The 27,192-nt window shown below is 33.7% G+C and overlaps 2 protein-coding genes across 2 annotated transcripts; one reads left to right on the top strand and one right to left on the bottom strand.

The window, feature by feature from the left end:
- Nucleotides 1-4,237: 4,237 nt before the first annotated feature.
- LOC114425465 (probable inactive receptor kinase At1g48480) lies at nt 4,238-7,450 on the top strand. The gene is made up of 2 exons (XM_028392395.1): nt 4,238-5,904; nt 6,351-7,450. The coding sequence occupies exons 1-2, from the start codon at nt 4,416-4,418 to the stop codon at nt 6,986-6,988; spliced, it is 2,127 nt and encodes a 708-aa protein (XP_028248196.1). The 5' UTR covers nt 4,238-4,415; the 3' UTR covers nt 6,989-7,450.
- Nucleotides 7,451-12,238: 4,788 nt separating this feature from the next.
- Nucleotides 12,239-24,521, bottom strand: LOC114368758 (probable serine/threonine protein kinase IREH1). The gene is made up of 18 exons (XM_028326011.1): nt 23,566-24,521; nt 21,258-21,322; nt 20,929-21,111; nt 19,461-20,840; nt 18,894-19,066; nt 17,962-18,202; nt 16,397-16,489; nt 16,174-16,314; nt 15,986-16,078; nt 14,620-14,824; nt 14,202-14,287; nt 13,986-14,074; nt 13,733-13,784; nt 13,565-13,621; nt 13,295-13,468; nt 13,135-13,212; nt 12,620-12,804; nt 12,239-12,534 (listed from the first exon to the last, which is right to left on the bottom strand). The coding sequence occupies exons 1-17, from the start codon at nt 24,278-24,280 to the stop codon at nt 12,724-12,726; spliced, it is 3,906 nt and encodes a 1,301-aa protein (XP_028181812.1). The 5' UTR covers nt 24,281-24,521; the 3' UTR covers nt 12,239-12,534; nt 12,620-12,723.
- Nucleotides 24,522-27,192: the final 2,671 nt, after the last annotated feature.

A 27,192-nucleotide genomic window follows, 5' to 3' on the forward strand; every position in this document is an offset into this window, starting at 1 on the left:
ATTAAAGTTTAGAGAAATTTCAATTTGATCATTGTTGTGTAAGATCTTCAAATTCATGTGTTTTCATTAAATTTAAATCATCAACTAATTTTACCATAAATAATCTCAAACCTAGCTAATAATAGTAATACACTCAGCTAAACATGGGATACCACATGGCTGTTGCCTGTAGGTATGACATTATTACCTTTTGTAAATCAACGTGCGATTGTGACTTGTCCTTTCTTGACAGAAAAAATTAATTATATAATATTTTAATATTATAAGTCATATTTATTTACAAAATATTATGTTTTGTTTGATAAAAAATGATACTCTCCAATTCACTAAAGATAAACACAATACCTCATATAGTACGAGAATATGCGGTTTAGAATTTGTATTTGGAGCCTTTTCAACGGTTACCATTTAATCACATATAGGTGGAATGTTTTTATTTTTTTAATAATTATATTAAAAGTTATATTTAACATAATTTTGGATTAATTAATAATATAATTTTATATGGATAGTAAATAAAAACTAAAAACATTCTATATTTTCTATTATTTATTTTTTATACATACAAATTATATATATATATATATATATATATGATAATAGTCAAATATGTTTTAATTTTACGTATGATTTGAGACGATTATATGATATTTTTGATACATTGAGTCTTGTTTTGAACTCAAAATTATGATAAAATAAGAAATTATATGCAGATAATTTTGATTGGAAAATTGTTAGAATTTCTTAATGTTTTTAGGATTTTAGTCAAAAAAATACAAGTGAATATTTGTTCGCTTAAGCAAAGCTTGTTATACGCTTAAGCGAGTCAAGATGGATTGAAGTGGATGAGTCATTGACTTGTCTTGCTCAAGCAAGCCTTCTTGGATGGTTGAGCAAGAGGATTTAGAAGCTGAATTATTAAAGCTGACTCGCTTAAGAACGCTTTAAAGCAAGTTCAAATAGACAAAACACTTGGAACCATTGAAGACTCTCACTTAAGCCTTTCCCAAGACACTTAAACGAGGAAAACAAAACAAGAAGGATATAAAGACTTTACTTATCCGCGACATTCTGAGCGCTTAAGTAAGATAAGACAGTAACAAATGAATTTTTGATTAAGGAGTCTCACTTACGCTCAAACGAGGAGCCTGTCAAACTCAAAAGTCCACTGAAATTATAAAACCCTGATTTGTAAAGGATGAGCAGCTAATCTCCTCATTCTTAATCAATAACACTGGTTATTTAGATTAATTTGCAAATATTGGAAATTAATCTAAATAACTTAGGCTGTTTCACCTAATATACTAGAGTTAAAATATATTTGTGAATTGAAATAAAATTATATGAATAATTAAATTAATTGTATTTATTATATTAAAATAAGAAAAAATTAAGTCCAAACAACTCTGACCGTTCAAACATCTCAATTTTTACAACAACACTATTTTAAAGCTGGTGATTTCACTTGATGATACCGAAAAATCCCTAATAATATATTCATTTCAGTTTATCCGACTAAAAAGAACTTAATCCCAAGTATTAAAAAAATATTATACGTAGTTTAAAAAAACACACACACAACCACTCATCACATTATCTCTGAATCTGTGAAAGTTGCACCAAGAATTTTTTACATAAATCTATTTATATATATATATATATAAATTAAAAGATGAATATTCTCAGACGTCAAAACTCAAAACAAGCATCCTTATTATTTTAAAACAATAAAACTACTGGCATTTATTAATTTAAGAGAAAAATTCGAATACCAAAAGTTTCCAATAAAATTTTGATAACAAGAGATGGAAATTATCCATTTTTTTAAAAAATATCATACAATAATGGAAATGATATATAAAAGGTGACAGGGAAATTGAAGGAAAAGAAAAGAAACCAGCTCAGCACTCACTTTACTGTACAATTACATACATGTATGGTTTCTTTTTGGCAGCGTGTCTTCATGACTCAGCACATTACATTCAACCTCTCTCTCTCTCCTCAAGAAAAAGAAAAAAAATTATTTGTAAAAGAGATAGAATAAGAAAAAAACAAATTACAGGTTATCCAAAATCCTTTCTCAAGAATACTTCTCACACATCTTCTATACTCTATGTTTTGAATCCTAATAAAATTTTATTTTTTATCTGATGATGTGTCAATTAATCATTTATTTAAAAAGTAGGCTTGATATTTTTTAAATAATAGAGTTCCATTATTTTTCAGTAAAATAAATTCTTAAATAATAGAGACTAAAATAAGTAAATATTTTTAACTTAAAAGGGATTGATATCCAATGTTTATAATCTTATAAGTATCAATAAATTATTTTCAAATAATAAAAATAATCTCATTAAAAAACAAATTATATGAAAAAAGTTATAAAGATTACAAGAATAAAACAAATATAATGTATTACATAAAGATTAGAAATATATTTAAGATTAAATTTGATTTTTAATTAAGTTATAACATTGGTGGTTAAAGATGAAGAAAATATATTATTAGGATAAATAATCATTTTCGTTTCTGAATGTACATAATATTAACAAATTCATCTTTAAAAAATAAAAATTTAAATTATAGTCCCTGAAAGTGGAAAAAAAATGCGACAAATCTATTCATCCATAAACTTATGTCTGTTACTATTAATGAAAGAGTATACGTGACACAAAGAGACAAAAATATCACAAAAATGACTGTCGATATGGTTGTTAAACATATTGAACCAAACTGTCAATAAGTTATCATTAGACTAAAATGTCATTAATTTTCCATTAAACCAATGTCAGTAACTTTTTTTGAATCAAAATGTCACTAATTTTTCATTGGACCAAAATGTTAATATTTTTTTGGATCAAAATGTGAGTACGTTTTCATTAAATTAATTTGTTAAATTCCAAATTTCATTTCATTTAAGGGTAAAATATAATTTAATTTTCATCTTTTTCTCATTTTTTATCGTTGCAAGTATAACATTACAATAAACACTTAAAAATAGGAAAACAAACATAATATTAATTAATAAACATAATTACTTTAACAAATATTGTAACTCAAATGCAACCATAACAACACCAATAATATATTTTTTAAATTTTGATTAATTATTTTTATTGTTGCTTACAAGTTATTTATGTTAGATGTTACATATTTGTAGGATGAGATTAACTACTTTCAATCTATTCCACAAGTTGAACAATCTCGAGCTAATTTTATACTCCAACATCTAATGCTAAAAGCATTCCAGCTCCAACTCCAACTACCACTCAAAGTGCTCCAACTCCTAGTGTTGTGAGTAGCTTTTATATATAACTTATTAGTTATTTTTAAATTATATTATGCATAACTAGTCACTATTTATAATTGTTGTAGGAAACAAGCTTCATACCTCCACCACTATCAATTGTGTTTAGACCACTTTCAGTTAGGTCTTCAACACCAATTCAAATTATATTCCTAGATGTACCATCTCGTAGGATGAATCAATCGAATTACATGAGCTTCATACCCACACAGGGTTGTCCCACCACCAAGATTCGAAGAAGTGAAATATGGGATATGCTTTTATTTTGTTTATAGTAGATTCTGACTAATTATTATAATTTGAATAAATTTGTAATTGTTGATACACTTACAATGTTTATTTTTGTACATTGGTAGAATGTTTATTTTGAAAAATTTCTATTGTGACATCATTAGGCACTAACAAAATCAAGTTGAGTTGATTAACTTAATGATTGTATATTTTTGTTTAAGTTTCATATTTTGGATAGAGTACTGTCACATTAAAAATTTCATAGCAACGGGTAAATTATGTTTATAAATCAATATTATGTTTATTATTATGTTTATTCTAACTTATGTTTTGTTTTAACTTATGTTTGTTTTCTTATTTTTCAAGTGTTTATTGCAATGTTATCCTTACAATGATAAAAAAGAGAAAGATAAATATTAAATTATATTTTATCTTTAAATGAAACAAAAATTTAAGTCCAACAAATTAGTGAATGTTAATTTTCTGACATGTTGGTTAATCCAAAGTAAACATACTGATATTTTGGTAAAAAAAAAATTACCAACCTTTTGATTTAATGAAAAATATTGACAATTTGATTCAATTATAACTCAATGATATTTTGGTCGAAATTCAAGTGAATTTATCAACTCTCTACGTTTAGAGTGACTATTTATCCTATTTTTATAGGAGAAAGCTGATGGAAATTGCCGTGTATCGATCCATCTATTCTATTCATAACGTGTTTCTTCTTCTTCTTACCAACTCTACCCCTCTCACAACGCAAAACCGTTGTTCACTTTATTCATAACGTGTTTTTATTACTAACTCTTCTCTTGTGTTGTCTCAATTCTCACACACAGCACAAAAACAATACAAGTGAAGTAACTAGTAACTAATGAGTGAGTATCATCTTGTCACAATTCTGAAACCAAAACACAAAACAACAATGCAACAACATTCTCATACACTCTTCACTACCATCACCATAATCCTCTTCTCATTCTTCTTCCCTCTAACATTTTCTGACCTCTCATCGGAGCGCGCGGCGCTGCTCGCCCTGCGCTCCGCCGTGCGCGGCCGCACCCTCCTCTGGAACGCCACCGCCGCCTCGCCCTGCGCCTGGCCCGGCGTCCAATGCGACGCTGCCAACGCTACCGTGGTCGAGCTCCACCTCCCCGCCGTTGCACTCTCCGGCGAGCTCCCAGCCAACGTGTTCCCGGCGCTCAAGAACCTCCACACCCTCAGCCTCCGCTTCAACTCCCTCTCCGGCACCCTCCCCGCCGACCTCGCCGCCTGCGCCGCCCTCCGCAACCTCTTCCTCCAACAGAACCACTTCTCCGGCGAGGTTCCGGCGTTCCTCTCCGCCATGACCGGCCTCATCCGCCTCAATTTGGCCTCCAACAACTTCTCCGGTCCAATTCCGGTCCGGTTTGGGAACCTCACCCGGTTGAGGACCCTTTTCCTTGAGAACAACCGGTTCAACGGTTCGCTTCCAAATTTTGAAGAACTCAATGAATTGGCTCAGTTCAATGTCTCATACAACATGTTAAACGGTTCTGTGCCTAAAAAGTTGCAAACTTTTGGTGAAGATTCGTTTTTAGGGAATACCCTTTGTGGGAAACCTCTAGCAATTTGTCCTTGGGACGACGGGGGTGGTGAGAGTGGTGCAAATGGGAATTCAAATTCAAGTGGGGTTGGAGGGGGTGAAGGGAGTGTGATTGGAGGGGAGAAGAATAAGAAGGGGAAGCTTTCTGGGGGTGCAATTGCTGGTATTGTTGTTGGGAGTGTGGTGGTTCTTTTGTTGGTTGTGTTTGCTTTGATTCTCTTGTGTAGAAGTGGGAACAAGACTAGGAGTGTTGATAATGTTAATAACATTGTGGGGTTGAAGGAGGAGCAGCATCAGCATCAGCATCAGCATGGGGAGGTGGGAATTGAGAGTGGCAATGTGGAGAATGGTGGTGGTGGGGGAGGTGGGAATTTGGTGGCTGCAGCAGTGGCGGCGGTGAGTGGCGGCAGCGGTGGTGGTGGTGGTGGTGGTGGTGGTGGTGGAGGAGGAGGAGGAGGAGATAAGAAGTTGGTGTTTTATGGTAATAAGGTGAAGGTGTTTGATTTGGAGGATTTGTTGAGGGCTTCTGCTGAGGTGTTAGGGAAAGGGACTTTTGGGACTACCTATAAGGCGGTTATGGAGGATGGGCCTGTGGTGGCTGTGAAGAGGTTGAAGGATGTGACTGTTTCGGAGAAGGAGTTTAAGGAGAAGATTGATGGGGTGGGAATGATGGATCATGAGAATTTGGTGCCTCTCAGGGCTTACTACTATAGCAGGGATGAGAAGCTTCTTGTTCATGATTACATGCCAATGGGAAGCCTATCTGCAATTTTGCATGGTGAGTTGAGCCTCAATTTGGTTTTGGATAATAGTATCATGCTTGTTATGTCTATACTGACTTCGGTATGAGTTTTGTTATGTCTTTATGTTTCTGTGGCTATGACTTCAAATTTTCTTTACTGATTTTGGTATGAGTTTTTTCTATTGATTGCTGCAATTTGCACTCTTTTGGATTTTTTCTATACTGTTTATTACATTCCAATTGACAATAGAAGGGGGAAAAGAGTGTGGAGCATCATTTAAGAATCATAATTAGTCTGGCATTGCATCTCCACTTAATTAAAATTCACTTGTTTCGTCTTGCATCCATTTGAGTTTGTTACTTTGTTAAGATGTAATTTGTTGGCATTAGCTTATAAACCTCATCATGGACCTTTCAATCTCTCATTCATTGGCAGAACAATGATAAAATGAAGTTTATATCATAATTCTTTATCATCACAGGAAACAAAGGAGCTGGTAGGACACCACTGAATTGGGAAATGAGATCAAGCATTGCACTAGGAGCTGCTTGCGGCATCCAGTACCTGCATTCACAAGGGCCAAGTGTTTCTCATGGAAACATAAAATCCTCCAACATCCTCCTAACCAAGTCCTATGATGCCAGGGTGTCTGATTTCGGCCTCACACACCTTGTTGGCCCTTCATCCACGCCTAACAGGGTTGCTGGCTATCGTGCTCCCGAAGTAATCGATCCGCGCAAAGTGTCTCAGAAGGCTGATGTATACAGTTTCGGAGTGTTGCTCTTGGAGCTTCTCACAGGAAAGGCTCCTACACATGCCCTCTTGAATGAGGAAGGAGTGGACCTTCCAAGATGGGTGCAATCAGTTGTTAGAGAAGAGTGGAGTTCTGAGGTGTTTGATATTGAACTCCTTAGGTATCAGAATTCTGAAGAGGAGATGGTTCAGTTGTTGCAACTTGCAGTGGATTGTGTTGTTCCATACCCTGATAACCGTCCTTCAATGTCTCAAGTGATTCAACGCATACAAGAGTTACGTAGGCCTAGCATGAAAGAGGCTACTCAAGACCAAATCCAACAACTTGATTTGATCAATGATATAGATGATGCGTCTTCTAGATGAGTTTGTTATGGGTTTGTGTACAAGGATAAACTTCTACATGGTCATTATTGTCTTGGACAATCTCTATGTGACATATAATCACATTTTTCTCAATTTATGAAAAAAAAAGGTTAATAACGTGTTACATGAAGATCAGCCTAGAACTATATGATTTCAGACCATGTAATAATTTCTCCAAAAACATGGATCTTCTTGGCTTTGTCAAGAGCCCCATATTTTGCTTCCTAAATCCTGTGCTTATGTTTTATTTTGTTTTTTAAGCTTTGGGTCATAATTTTCTTCAGCACCCAACTTTGAATTTTCCTCCAATCTCAATTGTACTAGTTCTCTTATCTTTTCTTTTCTTTTTTTCTGTATCAATACCTTGAGGGAGTGGATATCTACTTCATTAGTTATTGCCGGTGGATTCTGGTTGATGTAATTATTACTTTTGCTTTAACATTGGCTTTTGCTTTTTGGTGACACTTTTCTCTGTAGAGTGTAGATACTGTGATGAAAATAGTCGCTTTCATTGTTGGTTGTAATGTCCTATAGGTGGCATGTAGCATGTCTTCAATTGTTGTGAACCCCACCTTGGTAAAGACAATATGGATGATTTATACCCAGAACCAACTTTGATTAACTCTTCCTTAACTTGATAGGTGAATTAAGATTTGGATGTGAAGGTGGTTCCCCCAGTAGTAAAAATATCAGTTTCATGTCTGACCAATTCCTTAACCATGATGCTTTTTTAGTGTCTAATCAATCTTTTACTAAACTTGAAATGAATTTTTTGGATTGAGATTTTCGTAATTAAAAAATAATTTCAGAGGACCATTTTCATAAGATTTAGTGCTCTTCCATAAAAAAGAATATTATCAAAAACAACTTTTAGCACAAGCTTGAGGTTGAAGGAGCTGTATGGATAAATTGTCAAAAAAAAAAAGTCATATGATGAGGAAAATGCTAAGTCAAACAGGTACGGGCATGTGTAAAAAGTTTGATATGATATGATGCCTTTAGATTTAGAAATAATTCAATTATATCAAAAACGAAGAAATGAGTCTTTAAGCATTGATGCCTAGTTTGAATAATTCAACATTTAATCTGACATGATTTTCAATAATAGCATACCGCTGTAAACGTAGTATATGTTGATGTTGATTATTATAAAAAAAATGTGAACATTAGTGTACAAATGGTATTGTGACTTAGGAAGAGTTAAACAAGTGCTTTCTTATCCATGTGGATTTTAAAATTGAAACATCAAATCAAACCATTAAAATGGATGGCACTTGAAACAATTTCTTTCAGGTGAGTACAAACCGAACTGAAAAAAGTTCATAACACAAAGGTGATGTATTTGTGAATGTGATTATAATTGTAACTTTATGGTGGACCAAAATAGAGAACACACACCTAGTGAGGAGCACTGAAGTTTAAAGTGAACATTCCTGAGATAGTGGTCCTGTTGCTGCTTCAGTGTGTAAGAAAAAATGTGTTCAACAAATACATATTAAAGAATAAAAAGATTTATTTTGTATTTAAATTATATCATAAACAGATGACATATTAAAAAATGTACTTGTTGATGAGTTCTTGAAGTATAGAGATTCTTCAATAGTGTGAAGACTCTATGTGTATCCACACCGAAACTGATCTCTATTCGTCAACAACTTTGACAGGTAGAAAAATAATAAGAATAGAGAAGTGATATTTGAATCGTTTCAACGTGCAATCCAAGGCTATTTATAGCATGCTAAAGATACCAAATTTCTGATCAAATCAAAATCATTATTGATAGTATTCTTTTTTAAGCTATATTATTTCTTGTTACCTTTTATTGCTAACCATTTAATAATTAAAATTGAAATAATAATTGACCAAGTCAAACTTGTATATCTAGTCGCCTTTTCAACCCAATTTCCAAATACAAAATCATACAAGTTTGTTTCTCTTCTTTCATCAAATCTTTCATATTATTTATATTTTCAGTGCTAGCAAAAATATAATAATATTCCACATTTTTTAAATCAATTAATCATTTGATCATATTAAATTTTCTAATTTAATTAATCATCAAATATTAAAATAATTTCTTTAACAGAGATCAGAACACTAGTTTGTGTATGATCCCATAGGTTCAATACTAAGCCGATAATATATTAATCAAATTAATATACTAATCAAGGTAGGCGTCTAGCAACACTCCTTAATGTCCGGATAGCATGAAGTAACATTTTATTTTCAAGAACCATTAGAAGAGTAGTATAATAATTGCTTCCATGTGTACAACTCTGGGTTAACTCTGGAGTATGGTATTACTGTCAAATCCTTTTGAGTTAACTCATAATAACTTAAGAAACTCATTTCTTCTTTCATTTAATTTTCTTGGTCAGTATATAATTTTATTCATAGAACTCAAACTCATCACCAAGAGTTGATGGATTCCTTCTTGATTAATCATTAATTCTACAAGTATTTAATCATATCCAATATCCATTCAACAAGTGTTCTAAAGCATTAGGTGTCTGGAATCAAAATACAACAAATAACATGTTAATTACTATGACAATCTAAGGTCAAAGAAAGTTATTATACCTCTTCTTGAGAATTTTCTATTGACAGTTTATGGTAAATTTTAACCATTAGAAAATTTCAATTGAATCAATTCAATGATCACATCAACATGTGACTCATCTATATATACAAATTAATAAATGAGATATATTAATATTTATCCAATAAATACTATCACATATATATTAATCTATCCGGATTATTGATATTCTATTTACAATAATCCTATGATAAAAAACGGTTTAGATTAAAATTAGAACAAATTTGTTTCTCATTATCATAATCTCTATTATAATAACAAGTCTTTAATTTTAATCAAGGACATTATCAAATGAACCACTTAATCAAATAGTGAAATATGATAATGAAAATAAAATAATACTTTATTATTAAAATTAAAATTGATTACATGATGACTTCGATCGTGGACATACAAATTTATTCTCAACACACTGTGGTTCATGGTCATAGTTTGTTGGCATCTAGTGATCTATACCCTCTTTGATATTTATATTTTGTTAATACTTCGAGAGACTGCATTCAAATAAGGTTTAAATTAATGTGTATAACTCAGTTGATAATTAACATTGATTTGGGTTTGATTTTTGCAACACACATAATTGAGAAAGAGGTGAGGAGCTTTTAGTGGGAGTCTTATTTAATCAGTTGAGTAAGACGTGTAAATTATTGTAAACTTGTTTACATTATTTTTTATTTCTACAAATACAAAAAAAGTCTAAAATCAATAATTAGTTTTATAATGAGCCTATATGACTCAAGTTTGTGGAGATATATCAAGATATCACTATAAAGTCAAAATCCTAATTAATTGTCGTAGTTAAAAAAGAATGAATGATAAAGTGAACAGGGAGAAGCCAAGATTGTCATCCCACCATTTTACTACACGGGATCCTCTTGCCTCTTTGGCTATTGTTGTCTAATTCTCTGCAGTCTTATTTCAAAATTAGTGGCAGTAAACACACACAGACATAAACATTGGACTATTGTCGCTTCCTTTCTGACAGATTGGCATGGATTATATTTGGTGCCAAGCTGATTCCTCGTTGAAAATGGTTGTAACATGTTTTTTACTCAAGATGAAGTAGATACAATTTTTTAAATTAAATCTATTTTGTACAAGAGGTTAAGAATTGAAAGATTTGGATAGATGAAAATATTATCTCTTGCAGAAGAAAAGTGAGTACTTTATACTTGAAAAGTGAAAAAGAATGAACTTTATAATTTTGCCTAGAAAGCATGGAGGTTTCGTGAATACATCAAAGATACAAATCGGAATCAAATTTTAAATGACAACAGTGAATTTTACTCATTCAAGTTTGGGCAGTTTTTTTCTTTTGTTTATTATTATTATTTAGAAAGAAAACAACAGAAAGGAAACCCAAATTAGAATTGAATGTAACTAAATGATTGAGTACAAGTGATTAATGTGTTGAAATTAAAATTAAATCCTTTAAGTAGTATTCGAATTTTGCTCCTTGATAGAAATAATTTTTTATTAAATTTTATTTATTTTTCCAATCAAACTTCAGATTAGTTAGAGTTTTTTTTTTCTTGAAGAATCGGAGAATTAAGACAAAAAAAAAATGTAGGTAATTCACACCCACCCAAGCATCATAAGTGCTCATCTCTTGGGACAAGATTCCGATATCTTATAGACATCTTCATTTGCAAACCCATTCTTGGCAAGTCAATCTACACATGAATTTGCTTTTGGGAAGGTGTGCTCCAATCCTTTGAAAACATGTTTCTGATGTTATGAATGATAGTGATGGTGTGAGTGGGCGCCCTTGGCGACCATATTCACAAGGCCAGAATCTGTATGACAATTCACCCTTCTAAAGGCCTCTATAAGAGCGAACTTTTTTTTCTAGTTTCAACGTGTATTTAATGTTTTAGTCCTTTGAGAAGATTAATGCTCATTATACTTGTACACTGGTTGTTTTACAAAATTACATTCCTTAGGTCAACGGACCTCAGGTTACTCTGGTTCTTGCGGATTAACTACTTGTCTCTTCTCTTCGCCGAGCTCATCGCTATCTACCATGGTATTAAACTTGCGTGGCATAAAGGTATTAGAAACCTCAACTGTGAATCTGATTCTAAAGTAGCTCTTGAGCTTATCATGGGAGTACATATACAACTCATCCATGTGCTGCTATCATTCAAGCAATAAAGGGTTTCATGCAAATGGATAGGAATCTGATCTTCAGTCATACCTTGAGAGAAGAAAATAACTGTGTCGACTGGCTTGCCAAAATTGGAGCCCACAATGACACATCCTTTCGGCTTTGGAACGTTTGCCCTGCTGCTTTGGGTCCTTTAATTCTAGCAGATGCCCTAGGCAAGTCAGCAACTAGGGTTCGTTAGTTGATACAGAATACAAAAGTTACTTCATGGTATTCTCTACCATTATTACTGATATTATCGAATGACATCAAAAATTTTAGCACTAGTGAAATCAAATTGCTTTTGTCCTATTAGCATTACGTTCTAATCAAGCACTACGCTGCCAGAAAAAAAAGGAGTGAGGATTGAAAGTGATGTTTCCTTAGCTAAGTTAACAAAACCAACATTTCCTTAGCAAAGTTAATAAAACCAATAGGACTCACGGGGAACAAGTCAATGACATCAGCTTATACATCGTTTAGTGATCATTAAGGACGCAAGGTGTAAAAAAAGTCTCGAAAATGCTTGAAGGGGAGTTCAGAAAAGACTTCACAGCAGCATCTCAATTCTGTAAGTAAATAATATTACAGTGGCCTGAACAAAAAGGGATGTGTTCTCATTGCCAATAAAGAGCACACCACAGAATAATGTGAGCAACTGTGATCTGCATTTTTTAAATTTACAATTCTCAATTCATACACAATTGTGAATACCAATAACCGTAAGATTGAAACCCCCCATTGTTGCCCTGTAAACTAACAAGCAAAGAGTACATCCTGAACCACTTTGAACCTCTAAATCTGCAAAATCCAGTCATACAAATTAGGTGAGCAAGAAAACAAGTAAATAAAAAATGACGAATTGACAAGTAACGAGGAATCATACATGTACAAGGTATACAAATGACAAAGGTGTTTATGCCCCCAAAATTGCTTGGATCATAGGTCGAAAACCAAATTCTGAACTTTGACACAGGATAATAAATACAGCTATGCACTAGAGTTCGTTGCCGGGTCATCTTTCCATCCCTTGGTGAGATCATAGTTGATTGATGCAAGCTGGGAGAGATTCTGAAAACCCACAGGAACATTAAGCATGCAATATAAGAGAATATTTAGCTGAGTTGGAAATTATACCATAAGCCGAAGAAGGAAACCTTACAAAAAGTTACCAATCTAAATATCAACAGAACATATAGCACAGGCAGGGGAAAAAATATTAGCTTACTCATGAATAATAGTATAGTAAGCTCAGAGAAAAGCCATTCTTCCTATTCAACATGTTAAATCCCGCGTAGGTGACAAGAAAACAAGGGCAATAGATCATGCATATTTCATTGAAGTTAATTTTAATAGTTCAGTTAAATTATAATGAAATTTCATATGATTTGAGAGAATTACCTTAAAGGAGAAATTACTAAAAGAGTAATTGACAGATGTGCCAGAATCAAACTCGGTAAGACCCCCACATTCATCTCCCTGTTAACAAGAGGAAGAGTCAGCCCATAACATTTGATTTTAGTTAGTATTTTACGTTTAGCAATGCCTATAACTGAAATACCACTTCATCTTGTCGATTGCTCAAACAACTACTGCTGCCACTTAAGCTATCAGCATCACTAGAATCCTCAACATCACTTGCTGGATATACAAAACCATCAGAAGTATTCCATGAGTAGCGACTAGTGAAGTAACTGGTATCTAGAGCACTCTCAGAAGCAGGAACAAATGCAGCCTGCAAAACCAAGAGAAGCATTATGTGGTTCAGGATATCATGAGAGTGCAGTAAAATCAACAATAACATTCATCGCTCAAGTAAACAATTACATACTTTCTGCCTGGCAAGTGTGTCCCAGTTTATATCCTTGAAGAAAACATGTTGCTTTACCTGCATCATTAAGAGTTGATTAGTTTAACACTTGAAAGGAAGAAAATACAGAAAAAATAAATCATAAAAATGGATAACAAGGATCTGTATGATAATAAGAAATTAGATCACCTCTGATGCCCCTTTGGATCCTAGTCTTTGATTAGGATCTTCTGTCAATAATCTGAAAATTGAAAAGGACAGGCACAAAATGAAAAACACTCAGCTAATAGTTTGGTGCTTAAACAAGAATAATACCCAACGACAAAATTGTTATAACAACATATACAAGGAATCAATATTATATAGTATTTTGTTCAAAACAAATATTTTTTAATACATATAATAAGAACAATGATGTACAATTAGAACATAACACTATTACCGATCAATAAGATCCAGTGCTTCAGGACTCATCTCTTCAGGAACTGCTGGCCAAGGTATCTTACGATTAAGAATATTATCAAATATAATCTGCAGAGTACAAACACAAAAATAACATATGTCAGAGAGAACCCAACCATATAAAGGCAAAACTAACAGGAAATGAAACTTAAAAACCATTTATAAAATTCATCACAAAGAAGCAGGGTATATAAACCTGAGGGTGCTCTGCATTGAAGGGTGGAATACCAACAAGCAACTCAAATAAAATGACCCCAACAGACCACCAATCGGCAGTAAACCCTGTAAAATTTCAACAAATATTTTTTTTGTTGTTTCCAATAATAAATACATGAGTATTCACCATAAATAAAGTAGAATCATTAAATCAGCAGGCTACAATGACCAAAAACATTTCTATTTGACTTAATCATTTCACTATAAAGAATAAAGATCCTACAAGATGTTTTCAGCATTCTTAAGGATTTAATTCTAGACAGAAGGAAAATCATGCTTTCTGTAATTATTTAGTTAAAAGAAACTGCCCAAATGACAAAAGTCAAATCTATATTTTAAGAGATGGGACAAAACCAGAAATCAAACCACCTTAAACATAAAAATGGGACTATACGAACCATGTCCAGTTCCCAAAAGTATCTCTGGGGCTAAGTAATCAGGTGTGCCCACTGCAGAACGTTTCTCCCTCCTTTCCCTTTGATCCGCGGATGTAAATACATCAGTTTCATCTTCTTCAAGTAGTGATGTCCCATTCACTGCTGGACCAGACAGATCATCTGTGCTGTTGATGAGACCAACTTTAGAAAGCCCAAAGTCTGTTAACTGCCAAAGTAGACAAAGAAAAAAAATCAAGTTGACTAGCACACTATAAAACAGGATTACATGAATGTTGAAGTTGAAACTCAAAAGAATGCAATTTACACCTAAGAGGAGCAAAAAATTAGCCTGGTTCCAATGAGCTTTCAAAAAGAAATCTATTTTATGTGAGCTTTCTAGAAAAATAAAACAAAACTTATATGTTTGGATCTAATATAGAGTAATACTTTTTAAATGTTTAAACAGCTTCTCTATCATATATAACTATATAAGAAAGTCTTTTTAGAAGGAATAAAAAATAGCTAGGGGGAAAAAACCACAAAATAGCACAATTTTGTTTGTGCTTCAGTTTGAGACCTCATCCAAATAAACTAAAATATAATAAATGTACACACACACACAAGTTTGCAGAAACCTCTTTTACCATTTTTTCATGAGGAAAATAAATACTTTACATTTTAGTATTAAATATATGTTTGGGAGTGACTTTTTTGAAATAATCATTTTTTTCTTCAAAAGCTGTCAGAAAGCTAGTAAAAAAATTCTCTAAAATAATTGAACCAAATACATGGAATCACAACCTACAGGGATGGGATTGGTAGAGCCATCGAAAGAAGCTAATAATAGAAAAGATGTAAAACTCAATGATTCATCATATAGACATAGGCCCCAAAAAAACAACAAAATCACCACCAGACCACCCAAACAGGCTAACCTAACCAAACACCATAAAATTAATAGAACAAATTACACTTGCACCCCATGTTTTTTTCAAATAACACATAAGACCACTCCTTTTCAATACCTAAACTAACTTTCCTATATGTTTGAAACATTATTGACACCCCCTTGTATATTACACAAACACCCCCTACAAGGGAGGTTATTGTAATGGTTAAAAACATGAGGTGTTTGTGTAATTTCACAAAACATCAAGGGTGGTTAGTGTAACTTACTCAAATTAGTACTTAACTACTATTTTAAAATACAAAACTGTTGATATTAATCCTAAGAAGAAGAAGAAAAAAGACTAGCCATATTGCGTTGGGATTTCCATTACAAATTTCCAAACCATGGTTTTTGGGCAAAACTTAGAAGAGGCAACCTTCTCCCATGACCATGGTTTGGAGGTATGTAAAAAGAAATGCAAACACACTAAGTAGTTACCTTGATGTGACCATCATGTGCTATCAATAAATTGTCGGGCTTCAAGTCACGATGAACCACACGCAGTGAATGCAAATACTCTAATGCAAGCACCTACCATTGGAAAAAAACTGTTTTAGCAAATGTAATAAAGATAATTTTTTTCAGAAACCAGAGAGAGACAGTAAAGAGACAGAACCAATAATTACCACTTCAGCAATATATACACGGGCGACTTCCTCATCTAAGCAACCTAAATTCCTTAATAATGAATACAGGTCACCTCCATTAAGATATTCCATGACAAGATATAAGTTCTCGCGACATGTAAAAGAATAGAAGAATCGAACCTGATTAAGTTAAAGCTAAAATTAGAATAAGACAACATTTCTCAAAGCAGCATAGAATAATAAACTAGTTAGACCTGCTCACCACAAAAGGGTTGCGTACTGTAATTAAGATATCACGTTCTGCTAATATACTTTCCACAGCATTCTTACGGATCATATCTGCCTTCTTGAGAACCTATTAGAAAATAGCTCAATAGGGTAAAGAACTAAAGCGTAAAACAAGAAACAGAGACAAATTTACAACATAGTGAATTAAAGACATTACCGCAAAGCTAAGTTACCAAAATCTACTGCATAACCTTGGAACCGTAGAACCATTGAAAGATGTAAATAGTACAAAGTAATAAACAATACATGGAAAGAGTTTAAAGAATAATTCAATTTAGATTTTTTTCCAGTTAAAAAAGAAAAGTAATTAAAGAAAATTATAGAAATAAAAGGTCAGATATTATATTACATACATAACCATCCATGCAGCATGTTGAGCTATCTTAGAATGTGGATTTGAGCTTAATTCAACCCCAAAAACTAGCTCATAAGGTGAGGGTTTCCCCTCACTTTATACTTTATCTTGACCTTATCTCTAATCGATGTGGGACTTGGATTTTTTCCAACACACCACCTCATGCCCAGCACTATTGGGCTTGGTGCATGGATAATATGGTGGGTGGTCAATTTAATGGATCTAGGATAGGTTATGAAACCATAAACAAATCTCAAGAGAAAATTTGAAAACTGAATTGAGGTGAAAATATGATATTTTTCAACCCAAGGAATGAACAATTTACACCTCAGTTTATATAGACAGTTACATAACTGTAACTGTCAACTAACTCTAGTTAGTTAGTGACAGCTGTCCAAACAGTTTATCTAACTAACTGGAGCTTAGCCTTTACAGTTTAGCTAAGAAAAGACAATATCAGTCGAGTAAGTATACTCTTATAAGCTACCATAATTAGTGAAATATATAAAGATCAAATACAGTTATATGTGAAATTGATAGCATGTTCAGAAACAATTATATTTGGTAAAATGATCCTTTTTTTTCCAGAAAGCTCTCTCAAGATGCTGTCAGAAGGGTGGCTTTTGCCCAACAAGCATTCCAAACACTCAGTGGTAAGCTTCAATAAAACTCCAAAACAGATCATTCAACCTTGGTAACCCAGATTTTATTAAACAACTCTTCTACAATACAAGCCACAAAAAAGAACAATCAAGCATGATCTTGAAAATTTAGGACTACATTGCTTAAGGATTTGAGATACCAACAACTTAAATTTGAATGAGTGGAGAAAATTATCACACTCAGCACACTTAGCTTTTTATTAACACACACACACATATATATATATAGTACAGAGAAAGAGAGAGAGAGAAGGGGAAAGCTGCCTTTGGATAAGGATTAGACACTCAGCTTCCCACACACTCAACCTAAAGCTTAACATACACTCAACCTCACACATACACTCAACACTTTTTCCTACACAGCTGTCTACAATATAATACTTTAACACATGAAACAAACACAAGGACATGAATCTTCAATTAAAGAGATATACAACAAATGGCATAACCATGAAATATGAGAAGGGGAGGAATAAGGGTTGAAACAGTAACCACCGAATCAGAAGCATAAAGTATATATACCTTTATTGCAAAAAGATCACCAGTTGTTCTCTTTTTAGCCAAGAAAACCCTTCCAAATGCCCCACGACTGATAGGTTTTATAATCTCAAAGTCATCAATAGAGGTGCGATCCCTTGAAGAATGGATTGGGCTTGTTCTCAAGCTGCGAACCACATCATCTTCCAAGATATCATCATCAACAGTGCTCTCTGTATCTATCTTTTCAACATCCACCATCTCAGTGAGCTGCAGATACTTCTCTCTACAAACCAAATTACAACTTATCAAGAATAGTCACCAAATAATTACAAAAGACAAATAGCAAAGTCCATGTTTTTAAACAGTATCAATTGAACTGCAATGGTGGATTGAACTTTTAAGTGGCCAATTTTGGAGAAAAAGGCATATAAAAGGCTTGGCATTGTGTGATCTTGCAATCAGGGTAGTGTTTTTTTAATTCCATGCTCTGTTTTAGGCAAATCCTCCTCCTTGATTCAGGTAAGGCCACTTTTAGTCCATGCTCTGTTTTCTTTATTTTTATTATTTTATTTGCAACTTAGTCCTCCCTTCTCTCACTTTATTAGTCAGGTACTCCCTCTTGTATATCATTCTCTATTATGCTGTGTTTTCCTTCATCAAAAACAGAACATTCTTTTTTATTTATTACATACTTTAACACAAATCAACAGATACGCCCATACTTTCTCACTTTACACATTTACTCACTGTAGAGGAATCAAATAACAGATAATTGGACACAAATATAGACATAGAAATATTATTATTTATTATGGCATATGATATTCTGGGTTCAGTTATAAAGTTAAAACTATCTGTAAAAAAAAAGAGTCTAACAAGAATTTACCCTAAAATTTATCCATTAAGAATTCATCTACTCAAGTTACTAGGAGTACTTTTCATATTATGCAACATGTATAGCAGAAAGAACTAACCGAATCAGCTTCTCAATACGTGTTCCAAAGGTCTCCACAGTAAGTGCATCAAATTTCCTTCTATCTACAACAACCCGCAAATCATCAAGACAAGATAATAAATATGACGTCGTGCGATCATCATCCAAAGGTGCATTTGCCACACAGCGCGCAATGTCAGCAAGTTCATTCATCTACAATAAAACAGGAATTTTGTGACAGAAATGCCAAAGATAAGATTTTTCTGACAAGAATATTATGAAACAAGAGTATTTGATATTTCTTTATGCAAATGCAAGACATGCCTCATTTTTTTGAAAATTCAGAACAGATACAGGCGTAAGCAATTATATATAAAAAATCTTGTATTTATTTTAATAAAACATTTGTTATTGAAAATAGAAAGAAATAGTGCTTAGGCATAGTTATGATTACTGGATCATGTATCACTAAACATCATATTTAAACACATGGGGAGGACCATTTGATACAACATGCTGAATTGAATTGACAATGTCAGCCATTACATATTATAGGGCAATAAATTAGAAATAAAAGCATCTTAGAAAGATTTAAAAAGTGGCATGCCTGCGGCAGATCATCATGTTCAGAATAAGCACCCTTCCCTGCCAAGAGCAAGTCAATCTGACTTGTCCGTGGTGTCATCAATGGAGACCTGGGAGTCATGCTCCCTGCAGAGGATGTTGTCATACCTTGGTCAGACTTTGGACCAAAACGAGTTTTACATGACATAAGTGGTAATCCTTTTAGGTCATCCATAAAAACAGAATTGTCGGCTTCAGGGAAACAGTCAAGCATGTCCTCTGAGCCTCTGCGAGACCAATCACTAAGTTTAGGTGAAGGAACATCAGATTCTTCAGTCATACTAGAATTTGACACTTTTGCAACATCGGGACTTCCCACCATTTGTTGGGTATCCTTTTGTGTGCATGATTCCATCATCTTTTCTAGTGTATCAGAAATTCTGACAAGACGCTCATTGACACTCAGTCCCTTCTGATCACATCTATCAGCAACTGCACAAATCCTTGAATGATCTTCAACATGTGAAGTAGGAACATCCTCTTCACATATACGACAGATTATTGAATTCTCCTCGCTATTATTATTCTGCTGATCTCCCCAGTATCCCCAGGAAACTTTGTGTTGGTGTTTGGAAGCATGATCCAAGGAATCTTTGACAGGAAGAAGCTCAGATGGCTTAGCAGTAGAGAGATCCACATCGGAAGTGAATCTCTTATTATTTGATGCCTTTGAAGATTCAACCCTCCCATAATTTTGGTCCTTCAACTGAACAGCTTCTTTAGGGCTTCTTCCTGTTGGAGAAGGGAATTTCTTCCAAGAAGCCATTCGATTCCTGCCTGAAGAAGAGTCAAAGAGTTTTGCATTGTCATCATCAGCAGGAATAGATAAATTTTCTGGTTGCATAACATCTTTCTTCCAACCCATCATACTCTGCTCTTGACTAAAAGCTTTTTTCGATGAAGGCTTTAAGGCCTTTGCAGCACTTGAACTTTTAGTATCCCTTCCCACACTAGGAGGAATAAATTTTCCAGCAGAATGCAAGACTCTGGATTGACGGAGATTGAAAACAGGTTCATCCTCAGCCAAACCACTTTCCTTATGGAATTGCAATAATCGGGTACACCTTGTGAGAATGAAAAGCATTCGAGTGTGAAGCTGCTTTAGCATCCCTGGAGGATGCTCTTGACGCCTATCATCCAACTCCTGAACTATGCTTTCACACTGAAGCCAAAACTCACCGGATGAAGTCATAGCACAGCTCCTGGCCAAAACTAGCAAGTCCTCAATGGTCTCTTGCCAATCAGGATGAGTATCTGCATTTTTTTCAAGAATTCCAACCAGGTCTGCCGCAAAAATAGCCAGATCAGAGTTCACGTCTTCCTTTGCTTTATCAAATTTTGCTCTAATAACAACCAAAATCTCCTGCACAACAAAGTAAAGCACTTTTAATGTAATGCCTCCTATGACACAAATCATCAACTCAACAATAAAATGTGAAATGCAAAAGTACCTCAAGGTTATTTAACCGCCGAGGCTTCGAAAATGGAAAAGGCCAGACACCTTTCGAATTCAGCTCGTGGGAAAAACTTTTGATATCTGAAGGAAACCTCTTTCTGGGTGCACTAGTGACGCGCAATATAGCTTGAAAACGAGGAGATTCAGACTCCTTTGGGTTTTCAAAATCATATGCTGTCTGAAAAGGAAACAATTAAGTATCTTTCTGCCATTATAGATGAATAAACAGAATAAACAACTAATTCAGACAAAATCTAAGTTAATTGAAGTAATAAAAAAGAAACCAAAGACCAACACACACACACACCCCAAACCCAGTGGTACCTCTGGAGTACAAATATCTGCACTTTTTAAGCCTCCAGACTGAGCCCGTGATGATACCTGTTTGCCTGTTTAAAGTGATATCATAAGCAAAAGTAACATTTCAAGAAAAAAACTAACAGTTTTTCCAGATACTTCGGTATAAAATAAATTTGTTGGTCAGTAGTGGGTATATAAAACTAAACAAATAATAACATCAACTCAAAATTGACTCATCACACATCCCCAATTGGAATTTGTGTGCAGGCCCCTGTCTAAGTTTGATGTGTGAGGGAGTGAGCTTAGTTGATCTTGAGCTTAAGCTTGAGTGTGTGCTATTTTTAAAATTGCGTTGGCAGTTTCACTATTTGTACTTGTCCACCTCTAACTTATACTGCCTTAAACTTGTGCGTAACCCACCAATATGGGACTATTAACAACACCCTTGCATTCATATTTGGCGCACATTACATATACAATACTTTACTTCACCAATACAACCATTCCATTAACTACAGAAACCAACAATAGATGAGCTTGCCAGGCAGAGATACAGAAAGGTGAAAACTGGTGAAATAGCTATACTACAACCAGCCACTTTCACTGTGTAAAGTTGCAACCAATATGATGTAGCACCAAGAAAGCTATAAGAAATTATAAGTTTAAATATCCACAAACCTCAATTGTTTGGTTTAATGTGTTGGTCTGGGTAATTGTAATATTTTAACTATATGGATTTGTCGGTACTTTAAGTAGGATCTATGAATCAAGATCTTTAGTTGTGCATGCTACAGCTTTAGTTGCATATTTTCCTTCAGTAATTATTGTTATTTATATAATTATATATTTATTTATGTTTCTTAGAAGCTGGTTATTTTACTAGGGTGTTAAATTGTGAACTACATCTACTTGAATAATGAGTAGTCCTAAATAAATAATAACCAGCTAACAAAATATAGACAGTGCATGAATAAATTATTGCAGGGAAAATGCCAGTCTCCCTCATTTGACGCTTCTCCCTGGATTGTGATGTCTAGTTCAAAATTCAAATTGCTTTTCAGTCAAACATGGTCAATGCTCAGGCCTCAGGGAACCAGGTAAAATCCAGAAAGACAGGCCAGTTTAAATTAAGGTAGAAACTGGTACACCCAGTTGATTTTTAACAAATCAGAAAAAACTGGCTGATTTTTGTGATTTACTTTTTTTATTTTTATGCCTCACCAGTTTTTCCTACCAGACTGGTGAATGAATCACTGAATCAGTAACCAAGTCACTTGCATTGGTCAAACCCTGCTCCAGTTTTTACAAGTTACAACTAAGGTCCCAAACATTTAGAAAGAAATTCAATAATTCAGTCTCAGTGGTTTCAGTTATTGTAGCCCGCCCTATCTAGTGGGAAAAGGACTTCTGTTGTAGTTCTTTCAGTTTATAAAAAAAAGTAATATTTTTTGTTATTGTGTGTATTTTCCCAAATACTTCACCAAAAAATGTCATTTAGTTAATGAAATAATTAAATAAAAAACGTAGCAATATTATCCCCTTTAATATGATTAAAAGAAACATTGTGATACGTAGAATATATGAAAATACAAGTTAACTTCATCTATTGAGCTATGCAGTTTTCTCTTTACTCAAGGAAGTCTTGTAGATAATGTCTTCAAATACATCAAGTTAATAAAATGTCACCCAAGTATGGGTGATTATTTCAATGAATGCTAATCATGTTTGAGACTGTATATAAAAAATTCATTCATCAATATATATACATATATATAAAGAAAATTCATTCGTCAACATATATATAAAATCCAGATAATCACAATGAAGTAGGGAGGCACGCAACCTTATTTCTAATACCGCCATTGTCCCTATGGCATCCATCACCAACAAAGACATATCCCACCCAAGCTCTATTGAAAACATTACTGATAATAGTTTTGAATTCTTAATACTTATAAACTAAAATTCAATTACAATTTTATCCCTCAGATCTTTACTCATGCCAAACACGAGAATAAAAGTTTAGTCAACTCCAATTCTGACAGTACTAAAATTGAAATAAGAACTACACTCAGCAGAACCCCTCATCCTCATTCTTTAAACTTCTAATTAAAACCAAATGACACCAAGCCATTCTTCTAAAGCATATAAATATAGTCTAAGTATAGCAATGGCCTTAGCCCTTATGGGCACTTAATAACACTTCTCCACCAAAATCCTAATAAAACTATTCAATCAATGATCCTTTACTTAACTAATTAAAAAACCAATCAAAACAACATAATCAGAATCATTACAAAATCCACATATACACACAGAGTTACAGTTATACCTGCAGCTTCCGATGATGATTCTCCGTTCTGCAACCGCGACCGCGGCAACACGACCGGACTCTGCTCCCGCGACGGCAAGCTCCCCGACGTCGAAACGCTATCGGAATTGCTCCCGTTATCGCCCCAACCTCCGGTGGCGGCGGCACCGCCGACGGAATCCTCATGAAACCCCACCCTGCTCTGGTTCGCCACCTCCTTCTTCTTCCCATCGCCGGCGCGGGCACCGACACCCGGCCGGGAGAGGTTGCTGCCGCCGAGCGCCGCCGTCCCTTTCTCGCCCCTGAATCCGAAGAAGCTCTCCTGCGGCAGCGGCCCCGATCTCGTCTTGATCCTGTTCAGCCCCAGCGACGACGCCAGAATCGGCGACACCGACAACGACGACGGCGACTCCCGTCCCTCCGCCGCCATCAACTTCTTTGCCGGAGAATCCTTTCGAGAATCCGGCGGCGGCGTTTGACTTTCTTTCCCCTTGACCACATCCTTCTTCTTAGTTCCATCCTTGACCTGCGTCTGCCGGCACGGAGCGAGACCGCCGCCGCCGCCGCTGCCGACGGCGGAAGCGGCGGCTAGGGTTTGATTCGCGGCGGATTTAGTTTTTTTCTTGTCGGATCTGGAAGGGGAATTGGAGGAGAAAGATCGAGGACTATTGGAGGACGCATCGGGGCTAGAAGAATCGGATTTCTTGGAAGAGAAGAACCTTCCCTTGAAGACCATGTTTGGAGAGGAACAAAACGAACCCTAGCACCATGCTGCTGAGAAGTAAGACATTGATTTTGAAGCTGAACTTAGAGAGAGAGAGAGAAAGAAAAGAAAAGAAAAGAAAAAAAGAAAAAAGGAGGGGTAGGTGTGATAGTGGTGATGTTCAATTCAAAGGGGATGATTGTGGACTCTGGAAAATGTGTACTAACTTTTTACAGAAAAACACTAGACATTTAGACATTAGACATTATTGAAATGACCTTGTTCAACACCAATTTTCGGATTTGAAGATTTTCTATGACCGAGACCTTAGCTTATTTTATTTTATTTTTCTTCATTTCTTCAAAGGCCTTTTTATTTTATTTTATCTTTTGGGTTCTTTGACCAAATAATGTAATTCCCTTGAGTGTTTGTTGAAAATAGGAAAATAAAAATCAGATAATTACAATTTTGGCACGATTTTGGTCAAGTGGAAATGTGGATTTGGTGTAGTTGAGAAACTTTCTAGGTTTTGGGGTAAATTTTTATCCAACGATTTTGGATTGAATCGCGTTGTTTTTTTCTTTGATGCAAATTACTGGTGACTTTCATTTATAAATTGGACATGTCTTGGTTTAAAGTATTTTGGATAAAGAGGAAATGACACACATTTATTCACTGTAAATTATCAGTGATTAACACTTTTAAATATATTATATGGCACCAATTCTACTTTTTTCCCATAACTCTTGTATAGTATTATTAGTCAACATAATGATATAGGGTTATACCATTAATGTTAACATTTTAATAAAATTACAACAATTAAATGTGTCACACGACGCGATTGTATATTTATTTTTTCCTCTTCTTTTATAAGTTAATTTGACCAAAGTTTAATCCGTGTACAATTTATTCTAGTAGTTTTTAACTTAATTTCAAAAACTACTATAAGGAACTACTTCTAACTAGCTTTTATTTTATTAGTTACTATTTTTCTTTAACACTTGTTTCACTCTTGTTTGTACAGTTTCAAGTTGGTAACTATTTTAATCATTTTAATATTAAATTGATATGAACTATTAAATAATATTTATTGTGTTTCTAATTTGATTACTCGGTCTAACTCAATCCAAACTTAATTGTATAGACAATTTTCGGGACTCGAATGCAAATTCATATTATATAGTGTTATCCATTTGTATATAATAGTAGTAACATTTAGTTTATTTTTTGGGCTTCAGAAGTCTTTTTTGGAATAATGTACTTATACAAAATACTACACATTGTGAATTTTTGGGGAAAAAATTATATTATTCAACATTTATTAGTTAACTTATTAATTAATCCCATCAAAAAGTTTTAATTCAATCAATTAACAAATAAGTTTTCAGTTTTTTCATTCATACTTTCTAGCCTATAAACTTTTATATAAGCAAGTTAGCAATGTTGTAAAACTTGAACTAGATTGGCCGATTAGACCGGTTTAACTAGAAAATCGTATCTATAACTGGTTTAAATCGAAATCGTACAAGAGATATTTTAGTTAAAAATAAATTGTACAAAGGCATTTGTTATATACACCCCATTATTTCCAATAGTGATTTCGGAAAATGTAAGCTGGTTATATATTTGATTGGGCTCATGAATAATTGTACAAAGGCACTTGTTATATACACCCCCATTATTTCTAAGTACATGGAAGTGTAAGATAAGAGTTTAAAAGAATGAAAATAAGATTTTAAATACTAAAAAACATGGGGAGTGTGAGATAAGGGTTCAAAAGGATAAATCTGGTAGAAAAAAATATAAAAAGGGATTGAGGTGTACTTAAAAATTAGTGAGTGCGGTTAGCAATTTTCTTGTACAAATGGGCCCAAATTTAAAATGACCATAACTTGAACCATACTAGTCCTCGTGCAATTAGTTGAAAGTTTTTTTTAAATATATATAGACATTAGTTGTGGCTTGTTAAACAAAACAATTGGTCTTTTCTTCTTGTACTGTGTATATTTTTTTTTCATTCAATATTTTTTTGAATTTTTTAAAATTATTTTTGTTAATAAATATATGGATTGATAATCTGTATGATTCATACTAATTGTCATTTATTAGTATGAGTAATTTTGGAAAATTCAAAAAAGTGTTAGGTATAAAAGAAATTTACATGGTATAGAAAGAAAAGACTGAAATAGTTTGAGGGAATAATTATTTATTTTTGTGAATAAATTGAAAATATCATTCCTAAAAATCTATCATGCTTACAATTAAAATTATTCATGACTTAAAAAACAAACAATTTTTTCCCCATTATTCAATACTTTGATTGCCTATTTGATACGACATGGATAATTCCCATCAAAATGAGTCATACCAACTTTCTTTCATGATGGATATGATTAGTAGGAATGATCTTAAAAATATTATATCGAGGAATAAATTTTAGAGGAACATTTTTTTTTCAAATATTGAAATTGGCATGAGAACAATTTTTATCCATCTCAACATTCCTATGAATATAAAACTAATCCTTGTAAAAGTAAACGTTCCCTAAAGGCAAAGATGAACTAAGACTTTTTATTTCTTTAAGAAAAAGGAGAATTGTAAGAACAGAAAAGGGGAATGTGACGAGAGAAAAACAGTACTTTCTCAACAAAAGGAACATAAAAGCAGTGGAGCAAGCAAAGCAAGGGAGAAGAATTGTGATGCAATTTAGCACTTAGATAAATTTATTGTATTGTTATGATAAGTGTCATGTCTTGATTATTTTGACATTGTTATAGTATAATCTAATATTTTCACTCATTTTCAAGACTCAATGTTTATTAGTTTTTATTTTCCTTTTATAATTAAAACAAATGTTAATTAGTGCCTTAATTAGAAAAGGCTAAAAAAAAGTTAGCACTTATTACACTAAAAATATAAAAGTGGTTTAATAATCATTAAGT

Source organism: Glycine soja, chromosome 9 (assembly GCF_004193775.1).
Source record: "Glycine soja cultivar W05 chromosome 9, ASM419377v2, whole genome shotgun sequence".
Lineage (NCBI taxonomy): Eukaryota > Viridiplantae > Streptophyta > Magnoliopsida > Fabales > Fabaceae > Glycine > Glycine soja.

Bases quoted from the DNA above. Each gene is read 5' to 3' on its own strand.
- LOC114368758 (XM_028326011.1), bottom strand. From the start codon at position 24,280: ATGGTCTTCAAGGGAAGGTTCTTCTCTTCCAAGAAATCCGATTCTTCT. The intron at 20,841-20,928 runs GTACTTTTGCAT...TTTGTTGTGCAG, and splicing joins GGCGGTTAAATAACCTTGAG to GAGATTTTGGTTGTTATTAG. The intron at 16,079-16,173 runs GTAATTATTGGT...TTCCAATGGTAG, and splicing joins GTGTATATATTGCTGAAGTG to GTGCTTGCATTAGAGTATTT.
- LOC114425465 (XM_028392395.1), top strand. From the start codon at position 4,416: ATGAGTGAGTATCATCTTGTCACAATTCTGAAACCAAAACACAAAACA. The intron at 5,905-6,350 runs GTGAGTTGAGCC...TTATCATCACAG, and splicing joins CCTATCTGCAATTTTGCATG to GAAACAAAGGAGCTGGTAGG.